This window comes from Chanodichthys erythropterus, chromosome 9, assembly GCF_024489055.1.
Source record: "Chanodichthys erythropterus isolate Z2021 chromosome 9, ASM2448905v1, whole genome shotgun sequence".
Lineage (NCBI taxonomy): Eukaryota > Metazoa > Chordata > Actinopteri > Cypriniformes > Xenocyprididae > Chanodichthys > Chanodichthys erythropterus.
The window spans coordinates 26,399,611-26,416,394 of NC_090229.1; the positions used below are offsets into that span (position 1 = coordinate 26,399,611).

The window sequence follows — 16,784 nt, forward strand, 5'->3', positions numbered from 1 at the left end:
AGCCTATAGACTGAACACGTAAAATGTATGCGCATGACGCCGCTGTTTTCACACATTTGCGATTTTATAGTTTACACAGAGACGATAATGGTATAATTTTCAAAAAAGTTGCACTTTGAAACACGTTTTCAAAAGTTTGCATCTTCATGCCCCCAAAATGCCATTGTTGTGTAAATGAATGACCAAAACCTAAAAAGTTTTCAGTTTTTAGTTGAAAACAGTGTTGTGTAAACAGCTCCCAGTTTCAGCTACACAAAGTGGAATTGTAGTTTAATTTAATATTATGAGGCCTCAAATAATATAAGTTCACAGTACTTAGCATTAGCATTTAAACTTAAATGGTTAAGGCAATCTGTTTCCTAAAATGCTTTGGGTTACCTTAACTCACTGGGTTTTATTCAATGCATTATTAGGTCATAAAATGGAATGCCAACGAAACATAAACCACACAAAAACTGATTAATGATTAACTCTAACTACAGTTATCACGCTCTCATAAAATGATTACAATTTAACATAAATTATTTTTTTTTCTGGAATAAACCTTGACAACATACAGAAGCCACGGCTGTAAAAATATTATTATGCTGATAGCTGTCTGTCTTTAATCAGGACACGTTTGCTTATAGTAATGCAGACTTGCAATGTGCATTTAACAACACAAATCCTGCTCCTATTATGATGATTTAATTATTTGCCTTGCAATCAGTTGTGCAACTGTAGTGTTATTTTATGCTGTGATTCAAATGCATACCATTATTATTATAAAGATTAATGTGTCAGGTATTTCTACGGTATTCTACAATATGATTCAAAGTCCTTTAGCTAAGCTATTTAAAGCATTTGAACCCAAGAATAGATGATAAATGTGTCCAAAAATAAAGTTTTGTTTGCGCTGATAAGCACCTTTCGCAATATTAGAATATTGTGACCGTAACTTGGTGTGGGAGTTCAGGGGGTGTTTGACCACCTTACTGACCCCAGAGCACACATGTCTTTTTAAGGTCTTGATACATAATTGTTTAAATATGTAAAGTACATTTTTTATATATTATACAATTTTTTTTTGTTTGTGTGTGTGTGTGTGTGTGTGTATATACAAAACTAAATTTTATATTATATAAAATGTGCTATTGTGCTACATATTTAAACTATATGCACACATACATACATCCATACATACATACATTTACAAATGCATTCATACATTATATATTGAAAATGGCTTTAAGGAAATTAGTTACATGAGTTTTTGTTACATTATGTAACTAATCCAAACATTATCTAACATACACTTCAAAGCCAAAGGCATGTGGCTTTTAATATGGATCTTGCTTTGTCACGCTGGGCTTTCCTCAAACTGTGACAACAAAGTTGAAACATGGAAGTACATAATGCAATTGTATGATGTAACATTTGGATTTGTCTAGGGCCTAGTCAAACCAGGGAATAAGAAATGTTGGCTATGTAGTGAACACAATCAACACCCTCATGTTATCAGCATTCAGCACAAGACTCACCAGGGATGCAGAGCCAAATTTTATGCTTGATAACAAACTTATGCTTGATATTGAAACCTCTGCACGAAAAATTCTATCTTTCTCTTGGCTTTTTTAAACTTCCATCAAGTTCAAAATAAACTTGATGGAAGTTAAATTACGAATTTGTTCTCGTAATTTAACAACTTTTTTCTCATAATTTAATGAGTTTATTCTCAACATTTTATCTCAACTTTTTTCTCAAAATTTAATGAGTTTATTCTCAACATTTTATTTCGACTTTTCTTGAAATTTAACGATTTCTTTCTCTTAATTTAATGAGTTTATTCTCAACATTTTATCTCAACTTTTTTCTCAAAATTTAATGAGTTTATTCTCAACATTTTATTTCGACTTTTCTTGAAATTTAACGATTTCTTTCTCTTAATTTAATGAGTTTATTCTCAACATTTTATCTTGACTTTTCTTTGAAATATAATGGGTTTTTTCTCGTAATTTAACAAGTTTATTCTCAACATTTTATTTGGTCTTTTTTCTTGAAATTTAACACGTTTTTTTAGCGTAATTTAACGATTTTATTCTCAACATTTTATTTCGTCTTTTTTCTTGAAATTTAACGAGTTTTTTTCTCGTAATTTAATGAGTTTATTCGCAACATTTTATTTTAACTTTTCTTGAAATTTAACGAGTTTTTCTCGTAATTTAACGAGTTTATTCTCAACATTTTATTTAGTCTTTTTTCTTGAAATTTAACGAGTTTTTCTCGTAATTTAACGAGTTTATTCGCAACATTTTATTTTGTCTTTTTTCTTGAAATTTAACAAGTTTTTTTGCGTAATTTAACGAGTTTATTCTCAACATTTTATTTAGTCTTTTTTCTTGAAATTTAATGAGTTTTTCTCGTAATTTAACGAGTTTATTAGCAACATTTTATTTTAACTTTTCTTGAAATTTAACAAGTTTTTTCTCGTAATTTATCGAGTTTTTTCTCAACAATTTATCTTGACTTTTCTTGAAATTTAACGAGTTTTTTCTCGTAATTTAACGAGTTTATTCTCAACATTTTATTTAATCTTTTTTCTTTAAATTTAACGTGTTTTTTCTCGTAATTTAACAAGTTTATTCTCAACATTTTATCTTGACTTTTCTTGAAATTTAACACGTTTTTTTCTCGTAATTTAACGAGTTTATTCTCAACATTTTATTTCGATTTTTTTCTCGAAATTTAACAACTTTAATCTCGAGATGGTTTTATTTTTTAATTATTGCTTGGCCCTAATCCTCTTCCGTATAGCATTGATTAAATGTCAAAATGTTTTTATTATTATTATTTTTTGAATGTTATATTTTACTTTCAGAGTAATTTAGGTTCTTTCTGAAATGGCATTTATGCACTTACCTTCTTTTTTTTCTTTTTTTTTTTTTTGCCCTGTCTGACAACTTAGGTAACTCTTCAGAGTACAATAAACTTTTAGATTTTGGACTTTCGGCCACATCACATTCCTGCAGAGCTATTTCAGGAAAAATGTTTGCCCTTTGCAAACTAAGTCATCTATATTTAGCAAGGGTTTAAGTTCAGTAGCTAATTTTGAATTTAACCTAAATGCCATAAAATCAAATTCCTGAAAGTACACATATGATGAATCAAAATAATATAATATAATATAATATAATATAATATAATATAATATAATATAATATAATATAATATAATATAATATAATATAATATAATATAATATAATATAATATAATATAATATAATATAATATAAAGACAAAATATTAGTAGCAAGCACAAACATCTGTTATATCACACATACAAAGAAGAAACCACCAAGCCTGCTTTGCATTCCAGTATATCATTTCCTTTGATTGTCTCTCATACCCCTGAAAAAAAAAACAATACAGAAAATTATAATAAAATAATAAATACATTTATAAAAATATTAATATAATATCATCATTTTTATGTCATATTATTTAAATTGTAGACATCACATTAATTGTGTCAATCACAAGTTGAATTTCTCAGGGAGGCAAAGGTCAGGTCATGTTCACTGTGAAGCGCGTGATCACACTGAATGGCCTTGACAGCTGGTTACCAAGGTGATGGGTGAGATTAAATGTGTATGTGTGTGTTTGATCAGGAGTGTGTGTGTGTATGTGTGTGTGTGTACACAGAGAGCAATGATCTCTTTGACCACACCTCTCCACCTCCTTCACTGGAGCATAAAACCAGCTCAGCATCTCCATGCACCTCACACACATTCAAACTTTAACAAATCAACGCACATCATACACTTGTTTGGAAAGACTTGCAAAGATGCCGTGCCTTACCTTAGCTCGTAGACAGAGGATACCGAGTGACTTTGAGTCAGTACTGGAGAAACTTCTCGTGGTAAGAGACAAAGCAATTCAATTAGTTATATCTAATGACTTTAAGGATGCCCATATAATGGGAATCATTATACATAATTTTTTGGCTAATTTTGGTTCATTGGCACTACTGTGATTGTTTTTGAGATCAAATGTTAATTCCAAATTATGACTGTTTAAAACTATTCACTTATTTGAATCTCTTTCTGACATATTCTACAGGTGGACCAAATTCTGTCTGAGTTTCTGCTGAGTAAAGAAGAGCTAGAGGAAGTGATGAGGAGAATGCGGAGAGAGATGGAGAGAGGACTGCGTGTGGAGACACACGATGAAGCCAGCGTCAAAATGCTGCCCACTTATGTGCGCTCCACTCCTGAAGGATCTGGTAAGAGTTCTCACACTGGGAAAATACAAAATAGTTAAATAAAAATGAAAAAGTGCTCTGGTTGAGTAGTATACTTTATATGCTGCATTTTATAATGTAATATAGTAGTCAACATTTGAAGTGGATCCTAAGGACAAGGTTTTAGGACAACTTTGATGAAAGGTTTTGATCCACTTCAAATGTTGACTACTGTATTTAATATATATATATATATATATATATATATATATATATATATATATATATATATATATATATATATATATATATATATATATATATATATATATATATTATCAATAAAATTAAAATAAAAAAGTATTAGACATCTGATGCTGTTATCCAGCACATATTCATCTGTAAAGGGACAGTTTGTCATCTATTAATTCTGTCATCATTTACTCACCCTCATTTCCAAATCTTTATGTTTTTTTTTTTGTTTTGTTTGTGGTTTTTTTTTTTTTGGTCCAAAATGAAAGCCAAATAAACATTGGACCCCACTGACTTTGACAAAAAGCAGACATTTTTCAAAACATCCTCTTTTGGTTATGCAGATATTTAGGGTTATATAAATGATGACAGAATTTTTGTTTTTTGGTGAAAAGGGATAGTTCAAGGGGTAGTTTAAAAGGATAGTTCACCCAAAAAATGAGAATTCTGTCATCATTTACTCATCCTCAAGTTATTCCAAACCTGACTTTCTTTATAATTGGTAACCAAACAGTTGAGGGCTCCATTGACTTACATAGTAAGGAATAATAAAAAAGTACTATGGAAGTCAATGTATAGGTTTGGGCCCCATAAGGATGAACAAATGATCACAGAACTTAAATTTTTGGGTGAACTATCCCTGTAGGTGGCATAAAGTAAATAAATTGCAATTTGCTATGTGTTTAATTATTTCAGGTTAGTTTATGTAATAACAGAATGGGTACATTGACAAAAAGTCTCTTCCTGGAACCTGATGTTAATTCGTATGACTCACATTGTTGCTGATGTTGATTCATGTGACTCATCTCAGAGGTGGGTGATTTCTTGGCACTGGATCTTGGAGGGACGAACTTCCGAGTGATGCTGGTGAAAGTGGGTGAGGATGAAGAGCGAGGCTGGAAGGTGGAGACGAAGCATCACATGTACTCCATCCCTGAAGACGCAATGACCGGCACAGCTGAAATGGTGAGATATTAAAAAGGTCAAACACTCTGTAGCCTATATGCAATATATACATGCACATATTCTAGTCTTCTCCGTCTCATTGTACCCCCTTTTCTCTCCATATAGTTGTTTGACTACGTTGCCGGTTGCATATCTGACTTCCTGGACAAACATAATCTGAAACACAAGAAGCTTCCACTGGGATTCACCTTCTCTTTTCCAGTCCGTCATGAGGATTTGGATAAGGTTAGTGTTTGCATTCAATTAAACATGGGCCACTTAAAGTCAGCATGAAATTGGAGTTGCACTAGTCTTTTTTGCGACGTGAAATGGCAAGAACAAATGTTGGACGGGGCTTGATTTTGTCCATTGGGAACTGATTGGATGGTTGTGGTTTGCTATTGCTATGATGTCATGTGAGTGACAGGTTGCCCCACCTTCGAGCTGATGAACACGTCATCAGAGAAGAGATAGACGAGGGATTGGGAGTTATTTTAATTAAAGTGCACATGAATTATATTCATGAATCGTCCATTTTGATTTCATGGTGACTTTAAGGTTTAAAGTTCACATAGATACTGTGGCATATCTGGGTCATATTTTTTTCTAAAAATGTGCCTTTTTCAGTGTTGTCTAACAGATTGTTTTATGTTTAAATCATGATAGGGCATTCTGCTTAACTGGACTAAAGGCTTCAAAGCCTCTGGCGCTGAAGGCAATAACGTCGTCGGTCTTCTGAGAGATGCCATTAAAAGGAGAGGGGTTAGTATCATGAGTTACTTTTCGTACTAAAAATTTCAAGCACAAATTCTGTTCTGGGATCTTGTCTAACTGGTAATGGAAAGCTGCTTTCAAACTAAAAGTACATTATGCATCTTAAGAGCTTATAATAAAAGGTTTAAACGGCTGTCCTATAAAAGCGATTTAATAATTCTTTTTTTAGGACTTTGAAATGGATGTGGTTGCCATGGTGAATGACACAGTAGCCACCATGATCTCATGCTACTATGAAGACCGCAGCTGTGAAGTTGGCATGATAGTAGGTAAGAGGGTGACCGCACACACTTAGACCCATGTAAATATAATTAGAGCTCGGATGTAAACTTTATAACAGGAAGATGGAATATTTTAACAACCATTCAGGAAAAAACAACATGGCTATAAAGCAATATGCCTGAAGCTTTTAGTTTAATGTTTTTGTTGTCTCTCTCTCACTCTCTCTCTCTCTATTTCTCTTTCATTTTTTCATCTTTTCTCAGGTACAGGGTGTAATGCGTGTTATATGGAGGAGATGCGTAAGGTGGAGCTGGTTGAAGGAGAGGAGGGGAGGATGTGTGTGAACACAGAGTGGGGAGCGTTTGGGGACAATGGTGAACTGGAGGATTTCCGGCTGGAATACGATCGCGTTGTTGATGAGACGTCACTAAACCCTGGACATCAGCTGTGAGTGATCTTGAACAGTTCTGGTCAAATTCATATTGAAATCTAGAAATTAACTAAGTTATTTTAAAACAAATAAATAAAAAGAAAGGAAGGTCATAAGGTAAATTAATAAGAAATATTTCTTAAATATTTATGCACTATTTATTGCTTCCATTGAAGCACAAGATGTTCTTTATAACATGATATAATGACATAATATGTCATAAACAATTTACTATATTATAAATGTAAAAATGTAAAATAGAAGCCACTGAGAGCACTTTGATAATCTGGGATTTAAATTCATATTTAAATCTGGAAATAAATTCTTTAATATTTCTGTACTATTTATTATTTCCTTTGAAGCATAATATGTTCTGTTAAACATGATATAATGACAATAAAAATAATAAACTATAAAAATGTAAATATTCCTTTATATATTTCTGCACTATTAGTTGATTTCATTGAAGCACAAAATGTTCTTTAGAACATGAGATGATGTAATTTGATTTGTAATTTTTTTATTTTTTTTTTACTCTATTATAAAAATGTAAAATAAAAGTCACTGAGAGACTTTGTTATTCTTGGATTCATATTAAAAATCTTGAAATAAGCAAAATGTTACAATTTATGTATAGAAAAAAACTAAAAAAAGTAAAATATTTCCTAAAACATTTCTGAACAATTAGAAGCAGAAGATGCTCTTTAGAACATGATATAATGATATGATATGTCATAAAAATTTATAAATATGTAAAATAGAAGCCACTGAAACCACTTTGATAATCTGGGATTCAAAGTCCTATTTAAATCTGGAAATAAACAAAGTTCTATGTATTTTTTTTTTTTTTTTTAAGTAACTATACTCTAAAAAAAAAAATTATATAGTACTAGGTTCTTTGGCTCGTAATCATAGTTTAAGTGCTGTATAGCACCTAATCTTGGTGCTTCAGTGGTTCTTCACTGGTTCTTTGGGATGACTGAGGTGCTATATAGCACCGCTACCGTATACAAAATCGGTTAAGCCCATGTATGGTTCTTCAGCGGTTCTTCAGTTGTTCTTTGGGATGGTTAAGGTGCTATATAGCACCGCCACTGTATACAGAACCTGTTAAGCCCTTTTAAAGGTTCTTTAAGAGCCAAAGAACCACTGTTGGTGCTGTTTAGCACCTTTTTTGTTGAAGAAATAAAATGCGATATGGGTTCTACATAGCACCATTTGACAAAGGTGCTGTAGAGCACCAAAAGTGGTTCCCCTATGATTACGAGCCAAGAACCATGATATAATGATAAAATGGAAGCATTTTAGTGATCTCAGACTTTTGGATCCCACTCTATCTTCAGTAAACTAAAACGTCTTTAAGTTCAGAGCACAACTAACAATTAAGTTTCATTTAAACATACTTTAAAATAGTTTTCACAAAAATAGATTGCTTTGTTTGATATTTTAGGATATTCTGATGCAATTTTGATCTAAAACAATCACATGTTATTTGAACCAATCTATGAAAGAAATATTTAATGCATGATATTTTGACAAGACATCAGTCTATGTCATGATTTCACATATATATCAAACAACTCATATTTAAAGATACAAGCACAATTTCCTCAAATATCATATTGTAACTAGAGTAGACACACTTTTTTAACAGCACTTTGATCAGTGGCTGAATCTGAAACGCAGATGTCCTTACATGCTTCCAAGTTCAAGAGGAGGTTAGTTAGATCAGCAGCCTGGAGCTCTTATGTGGTCTCCAGGTGACAAGGGTTGTTTTTCTGTACATGTGGAGATACTGACGGTAGCCACGTCAGTGCTGGAATACACACGGCTGGATTAATGGCCAGGAAAGGAGATCATTAGTGAAGCTGCCTGCTTAATGGGTATTTACAGTGTATGCTAGAAGATACAGAAGAGCTCAATGGGTCGCTCCTCTGTCCATGTCACTTTAGTGTCCATTTGTATTTCATAATTATCCTCAGGCTTCTACTATCATTCATATTTTTCTTTTTGCTGCTGAAATTGAGTCACTTGATAGTGATATTAGTCAAGAAAGACTTTAATCTAATATGTACATATTCTTCTCTCATGACTCTAGGTATGAGAAGCTGATTGGTGGGAAGTATATGGGGGAGCTTGTACGTCTTGTGCTGCTAAAACTAGTGAATGAAGATCTGCTGTTTAACGGCGAAGCCTCAGACCTGCTGAAAACACGTGGAGCTTTTGAAACTCGCTTTGTCTCCCAGATTGAGAGGTAGGACTAAATTGCTGATTATAAAAGAGAGAATTTTATATTTAAACATGATACATTTAGCTGAGAAACAAAATTATATTAAATTCACACTTAAGTATACTAGTTATTATAACTGGTAAAAGATACTTCTCTTTCACATGGGGAAATGCAAAACAAAAATGAAAAGATCATACACAGTAAAATCCCCAGAGTTAAATCAACTCTGCTCAGAGAACATATGGTCCCTCTGTACATAGAGTTAAAATAACACTGAAGCAGAGTTAAAGCTAAGATCTTCAGATCTTGAGAGATTTAATGTCTTTTATCTTCAGTTAAATTCATCTAAGTGCTAGAAGTCATTTGTAGTTATTGTGTTTCTCTTAAGTGATTATGCTTGTTAGTGTTCATCACTAATGCTCAATCTCAAACTTAATTAATCTCTTTAACTTAAACTCTACTTCAGTGTTACTTCAACACTATAGAGGGACCATATGTAATCTGAGCAGAGCTGGGGATTTTGCTGTGTATTAAGTATGTGTGCAACTATAAGAGAATTTATATAAAAACTTATGTTTGTACCTTAATACAAATGCTTTTTTTTTCTTCATTTCAGTGACACAGGGGACAGAAAGCAGATCTATAACATCTTAAGTTCACTGGGTATCTTGCCGTCCGAGCTGGACTGTGACATTGTGCGTCTGGCATGTGAGAGTGTGTCTACGCGAGCCGCTCACATGTGCGGGGCTGGACTCGCTGGCGTCATCAACCAAATGAGGGAGCGCCGTTGTCAAGAGGAACTGAAGATCACTGTGGGAGTCGATGGCTCTGTCTACAAACTACACCCTCGGTGAGTATACAAGAGGAGAGAGAGGCAAGGCAAACAAAGAGAAATGAGGGGGGAAATTAAGAGGAAACAGAAGATAGTGTTTGATAGATGAGCAAGGGATATAACACAATGTGATATAAACACAATTAAAATGTGTGTTTCCTGCTTTGACCTTCAAATTCTCTCATTCAGTTTCAAGGAGAGGTTCCATAAGCTTGTGTGGGAAATGACTCCTCACTGCGAAATTACCTTCATCCAATCAGAAGAAGGGAGCGGTCGGGGCGCGGCTCTCATTTCTGCTGTGGCGTGCAAGATGGCCGCCTGTATGCTGACACCATGATAAACCACATGAATCATCTTTGTGAGCTGGAACTGTAGAATCACCACTGACCCACAATGTTAGAGCGGTCTTGGCAAGCCTTCCTTATGGTGAAAGTGCTTTTCTCCTTTTGAACATTGCATTGCGTTTGTGGGCGGTTACAGGGTTGTTTGGCAACATCTATTAACCACATGCATACAGGCCATTGAAATATTTAACATAGGCTATGTATCATTTTAAGTCAGATATTTCCAGTTTAATGTGCTTTTAGACACAACATATATCATTTATTATTGCTATTGTCCTGAGCACATTCAGGTAATGTTACATATACTTGCACCTTCATGGCTGTTTGGAGGTTAGTAGAGAAGTGGAGGGAACTAGATGTGATTGTATATACATGAACTGTTCAGGTTTAGCAAGGTAATTGTGCACTGTTTATTGTTTGTTTTATTTATTAACTTTTAAATTATGTTTATATTCAGTTGTAATCAAAACTGTTAAATTATTTAATGAAGGACTTGAATATACTTTGTACATGTGAAAATGATTAATTATTGTAAATAAAGTTGCTGTACTATTGACTCATACACTCGAATTGTCGTTTTTTAAAGGGTCTGTAATCCCACTAAAGCTTACATGAACATTACACTCAAAGACAAAAATTAAATGAAAAAAAATATTTATCTCAATGAATACACTGTGTGCAGAATTATTAGGCAAGTTGATTTTCTGATCATATTTTTTTTCCAAGCACATTTTACCAATTCCAATCCACATCAATCTTAATAACTACTATTAATATTGTTTTTATTCATTTATAAGTGATATATAATTGTTCATGAAGGCTGGAAATGAAAAATGCCTTCAGGTGTGCAGAATTATTAGGCAGGTTTTCTTTTACAGATAAAATGAGCCAAAAAAGAGATTTAACTCAGACTGAAAAGTCAAAAATTATTAAATACTCATGAGAAGGACGCAATACTAATGTAATACTAGAAATTGCAAAGTTAGAGCATGACCATTGGACAGTGAAATGCTCATTGGGTCAGCGGGGTCATACAAAAACAGCTGGAGAAGAAAAGACACGTTAACTGCAAAATAATTAAGAATTAAGGTGAAGAATTAAGTGTGAAACCATCAGGAACCCTTTAGTCTCCAGCGCCACCATTTCCCAGTACTGAAACCTACCTTGAGTCTTCAGAAGTGTGAGGTGTCAGGATCTCAGAGACTTAGGTTAGGTGAAGAATCCTAAAAAGCGACCTGCTCTTAATAAGAATCACAAGCTGAAGTGTTATAAAATACATGAAGACTGGGTTTTTATAGGCCTTATAGACAGACAGCTTGAGAGTGACTCCTGAAGGACCAGCACCACATCCTCTTGTACCACTGTTTGAAGAATTTATCTTCCAGAATCTGGCAGTAAGGTGTGGGAGTTCACTTTTAGTCCATCTCTTATCCTGAAATGTCCATCTTGCAGAGATGGACTAAATGATCTTCCAAAACTTACTGCCAGATTTTGGAAGATAAATTCTTCAAACAGTGGTACAAGAGGATGTGGTGCTGGTCCTTCAGGAGTCACTCTCAAGCTGTCTGTCTATAAAGCCTATAAAAACCCAGTCTTCATGTATTTGACCCAATGAGCATTTCACTGTCCAATGGTCATGCTTTAACTTTGCAATTTCTAGTATTACGTTAGTATTGCGTCCTTCTCATGAGTATTTAATAATTTTTGACTTTTATGTCTGAGTTAAATCTCTTTTTTGGCTCATTTTATCTGTAAAAGAAACCCTGCCTAATTATTCTGCACACCTGAATATAGGGCATTTTTCATTTCCAGCCTTCATGAACAATTATATATCACTTATAAATTATTAAAAACAATATTAATAGTAGTTATTAAGATTGATGTGGATTGGAATTGGTAAAATGTGCTTGGAAAAAAAATATGATCAGAAAATGAACTTGCCTAATAATTCTGCACACAGTGTACAATTATACAGCCCAGTCCAGCCCTTTATAGGGTACAACAAGCCTAAAGCCTCTTGAGTGTGTAAAAAATTAAATGTATCTCTTGTTATTGATAGAGCAACACATTTTTTGTTGAAAAATTATAATATGAAGGGGGCCTTTGGATTATAATAAAATGTACTTCTGTGTCTTCATGAGATAATGATAATGGTTTAATATTAAAAAAAAAAATGTTTTGTGGAGGTGTAAAAACTACCATAGGGAGACTTTCACCCCTTATAAGGCAAGCAATATTGTTAACTATTTAACAATAGTTAATTCAATTAAATTACATAACATCTGCTGCCCGATCGTGTTTGATAAAACTGCTGTCTGTCACAGATTGCTGTGGCTGTAATGATGTGCAAGACGAAGGAGATAATCTAGCAACTGTCTTTAATAACACTATTTAGAAATAACAGAAGAACACAGGGTTTAAATACACAGACTGTATAAATTAACAGGAACAGAAACAGGTGTTTACTCATTTAGAACCATGGAAACCAATGAGCAAAGGGAACAATGAAAACAGCAAACCAGAACAGGAAACAGTGAAAACTAAACCAAAACAGAACATTATGCATCCAAATGCATCCCAGATGGTGCATCCCCGAGCTGTAACAAAGTCCAACCAAGGAGAGAGGGAGGGGGCTCTGGTGGAGGATGATGGGCTGATGAAGGGTCTTGCATACAAACAGTATGATGAAGGTGGGAGAAACCAAGGTGGTGATGATGGTGGGAGGAGCCAGACCACAGCCAGTACCAAGGCCCACAGAGGATTTGATGGAGTGAGGAGCCATGGTGGAAACTTGGCAGGTTTAACCTCTTTAATGGAGATGGAGCTGATGGAGGTGGAGACCCAAGTGGAGTCGAAGAGCCGTTGGGACCAAGAAACACTGATGGCTTATAACATGAAAGTAAAGTTAATAATATAACTTAGGAACAACATTTTCAGTTTTACTCAAATTAAGGTGATGCAAAAATGAGTACACCATGAGTACAAAGTCACTGGAGCAAAGCTAAATTTTAGACAACAAATGTCTAATTTAACAAGAATTCAACCACAGGTGAGTCTAATTATTCATTAGGTGTCCAGCAGACAGTTGACTATAAAAGGGTGTTTAAACCCCTTCCCATTTCATGCTGTCAGCAATGGCACCACATGGAAGAGAAATGTCACAAGACCTGAGAAAGAAAATAATTTCTTTACACCAGAAAGGTGAAGACTACAAGAAGATCAGCAAAGCTTTACTTATCAGTCAGAATACTGTAGCAAAAGTGGCACAAACATTTAAAAAAAGATGGAAATGCAATCATCTCACAGAGACGTCCAGGTTGTCCATGGAAGTTAACACCTCGACAGGAGCATCTTCTGATTAGAAGGGCTGAAGAAAATCGGCATGCAAGTTCACTGCTGTTATCTAAAGAAGTAGAAAGCCAAACCGGGGTGACTGTTTCCTGTGAAACAATACGGCGTACACTGCAGAGGAATGGCATGCATGGGTGTCGTCCATGAAAGAAGCCTCTCCTAAAGCCCAGGCACAAAAAAGCACACCTACAGTTTGCCAGAGCCCATGCTGACAAGATGAAGACTACTGGGACTCTATACTCTAGAGTGATGAGACCAAGATAAATGTTTTTGGAACTGATGGCCTCAAAACTGTACGGCGTTGCAAAGGTGAGGAATACAAAGAAAAATGCATGGTGCCTATACAGTGAAACATGGTGGTGGCATTGTCCTTATGTGGGGCTGCATGAGTGCTGCTGGTGTAGGTGAGCTGCATTTCATTGATGATCCTAATGATCCCATGACAATGATCCTAAACACACATCTAAGGCCACTGTTGGATTTCTGAAGAAGAACAGGGTGAAAGTGATTCAGAGGCTCCTGATCTGAACCCAATCGAACACCTTTGGTGAATTTTGAAGAGACAAGTTGATCATCACTATCCATCCTCCATCCATTTCATTCTTGAAGAATGGAAAAAGATAGATGTTGCAAAATGTCCCAACGTGTTCATTCCATGCCTAGAAGACTTGGTGCTGTCATTACAAATCATGGAGGCCATACAAAGTACTAGATGTAGTAGTTTTTGTTGTGGGGTGTACTCATATTTGCATCACCCTAATTTGAGTAAAACATAAAAATGTGTAATCTAAGTTATATTAATAACCTTACTTTTATAAGTTAAACAGATGTTATATTAAACTTAGTCTTGTCAACATTTTGGAAATTATTTTTGTGTTCATTGAGTTATTGTTAAAAATGTTACTTTTCAAAGGGGGTGTATTCATTTACTCTGAGCACTGTATTTGAAGGCCTGTAAGTCTGTGGCGCAGGCAGAGCAACATCTGACCAAGGTGGAGCCGAAGGGCCGAGGGAGCTTGGTGGAGCCATAAGGATGATGTCCCAGTGTAGCAGAGGGAGGAGCCAAGGCGAAGCCGACTGGTTGACAAGCCGAGGTGGAGTGATGGGCTCGGCGGCTGGAGGCAGAGCCAGGGGATCCTATAGACTAGGCAAAGGTGGATCCATGGCGCATCCATGCAGCATATTGGAGTAGACAAAAGAGGAGATAAAGGGAACCAGCAGAGGATCCTCTTTTCAATTCATAATAAAGTTCTGCAGCTCCGTCTGCTTTGGGCTCAGGCATTCGCTCCGTGCAGAGTGGGGGAGATGGCTGGCTGGGCTCTGGGGCTGGTGACAGCCTCCTCAAGGACCATTTACTGGTAGGCGTGCCTTAGTCGTAAAAAACCACAGAGAAAGCGGTCCAGATACTGGGTTAGGCCCACCAGATCTAAAAATTCCTTAGTGTGGTCTTCCAGTGAACGGTCCTTCTGCTCGAGGCAGAGTAGCTGAACGGCCGGCAAGTCTATATTTTTAATACTTTACTCGTATTGAGGGTTCCGTGTTATGTCACAAATCACTGTGGCTATAATGATGTGCACCACGAAGGAAATAATCAAACAACAGTCTTTAATAATATTCTTTAGAAATAGCATAAAAACAAAGGAGAATAATCAAACTCAACCACGTTTAACACTGATGACATGAAACCATGGACAGAGAACTGTGTTTACACAGACATTAACAGAAGAAGAAACAAGTGTTTACTAATTTAGAACCATAGAAACTAATTACCTAAGGGAACAATGAACACAGGCAAACCAGAACAGGAAACAACAAACCAAACCAAACCAAAACAAATCAACACATTACACTGTCATAAAAGCAGCATAAAAAGTTTGATAAAAGTTTTGAATATTCAGGTGGATGACATGAGAAGTGATGTGTTACTGCCACCTGGTGCTTCTTACATGTAAATATTTGTTTTCATACAGTGCCAAGGGTCAAATTGGCCAAATATGTATAAATTATGATTTATTGTTCTTGTTTAAATGTTAATATAATTTTGTTTACATTTTATGCCTAAAACAATAAATAAGTATTTGCTTAAAAAAAATCAAGTTTGACAAAATCTTGTCTTACACAATTGTGTTTCTCAAGTACCAATCCTTTTATAATATTTAAATATGTATAAGATGGTAGGCTTGCTTTTGTGGTCATAGCAGGCAACTGCTCATAGAGGATGTGGCTATGACCTACCAAAAGATAAAGAAAGCAATGAGACAAAGGCAGCGTTGGTGGTATTGCCTGCCTCACATCTTGTGAATGTGTTGTAATAACCTAAGACGTTTTGGAAAAAGTGAAGCTAAATAATTTAATTTTATTCTAGTTAGTCATCTACAGCTGAAAAGGCAGAACTATATTACGAAAATCATATCAGCCGTGAAAAAACAAAAAACACTATTCCACTGCACTTCGTTTGCTAGAGAAGGGACACAATCAATAGATGTGATTGATGGCTGTTCAAGCTTCATATTAGTTGTTCCAGACTTTAAAATATTGACCAATTCATAAATATTTCTCTGGCCTATACACTGACCAACTCACTGTGCTAACATTACTCTGTGTGAGCTTTAAACCCTTCTTTCATTTTTATGATTGTTTAACATATGAACAAATGGAAAAAGAAGCTTCCATGTTAACATGCTTGTTGCCCAAGACATACAAGTGCAGGCAAGCTGTTCTTCATTTAGCAATGCAAAATGCAATCTTTAGCAGGTAGAACCGGTAATTTTGACTTTACATAATATTGCTATTTGTGCATGATTACGCCACTGAAAGTGAAAGCCTGTGGCCATGGGCCGTTGCTCGCTCTTCCATTTCTGCTTTTCTCTGACGTCAGACCATCATAAGCAGAACTGTGATTATGAAGTAAATTGATGTAATGGGCCACTTGCAAAAATAAATCACACTCTGCATGATGGTGCAGACAGTGTGTCATAATAATTTGTTTGATGTCCCTATGAATCATTTTTGTATCAAATTGCAGAATCAAAATTATGTTATAGTGTCAAGAAAAACAAACAAACAAACAAACAAAAATCCAAAAGACTTCAACAGGGGGTTCATTATCATACTGCAGGGGGTTAATTATTGTTTGATCTCAAACTATTATGGGGAAAAAGTATTAAACAAAAATGTAAGTTACA

The 16,784-nt window shown here is 34.9% G+C and overlaps 1 protein-coding gene across 1 annotated transcript; it reads left to right on the forward strand.

The window, feature by feature from the left end:
* The first annotated feature begins 3,752 nt into the window (after positions 1-3,752).
* gck (glucokinase (hexokinase 4)) lies at positions 3,753-10,797 on the forward strand. Its single transcript, XM_067393948.1, has 10 exons — positions 3,753-3,898; positions 4,099-4,261; positions 5,283-5,437; positions 5,543-5,662; positions 6,083-6,178; positions 6,360-6,459; positions 6,676-6,859; positions 8,941-9,096; positions 9,689-9,922; positions 10,094-10,797. Exons 1-10 carry the CDS (start codon positions 3,824-3,826, stop codon positions 10,239-10,241), a joined length of 1,431 nt encoding a protein of 476 aa, XP_067250049.1. The 5' UTR covers positions 3,753-3,823; the 3' UTR covers positions 10,242-10,797.
* The last annotated feature ends 5,987 nt before the right edge of the window (positions 10,798-16,784 follow it).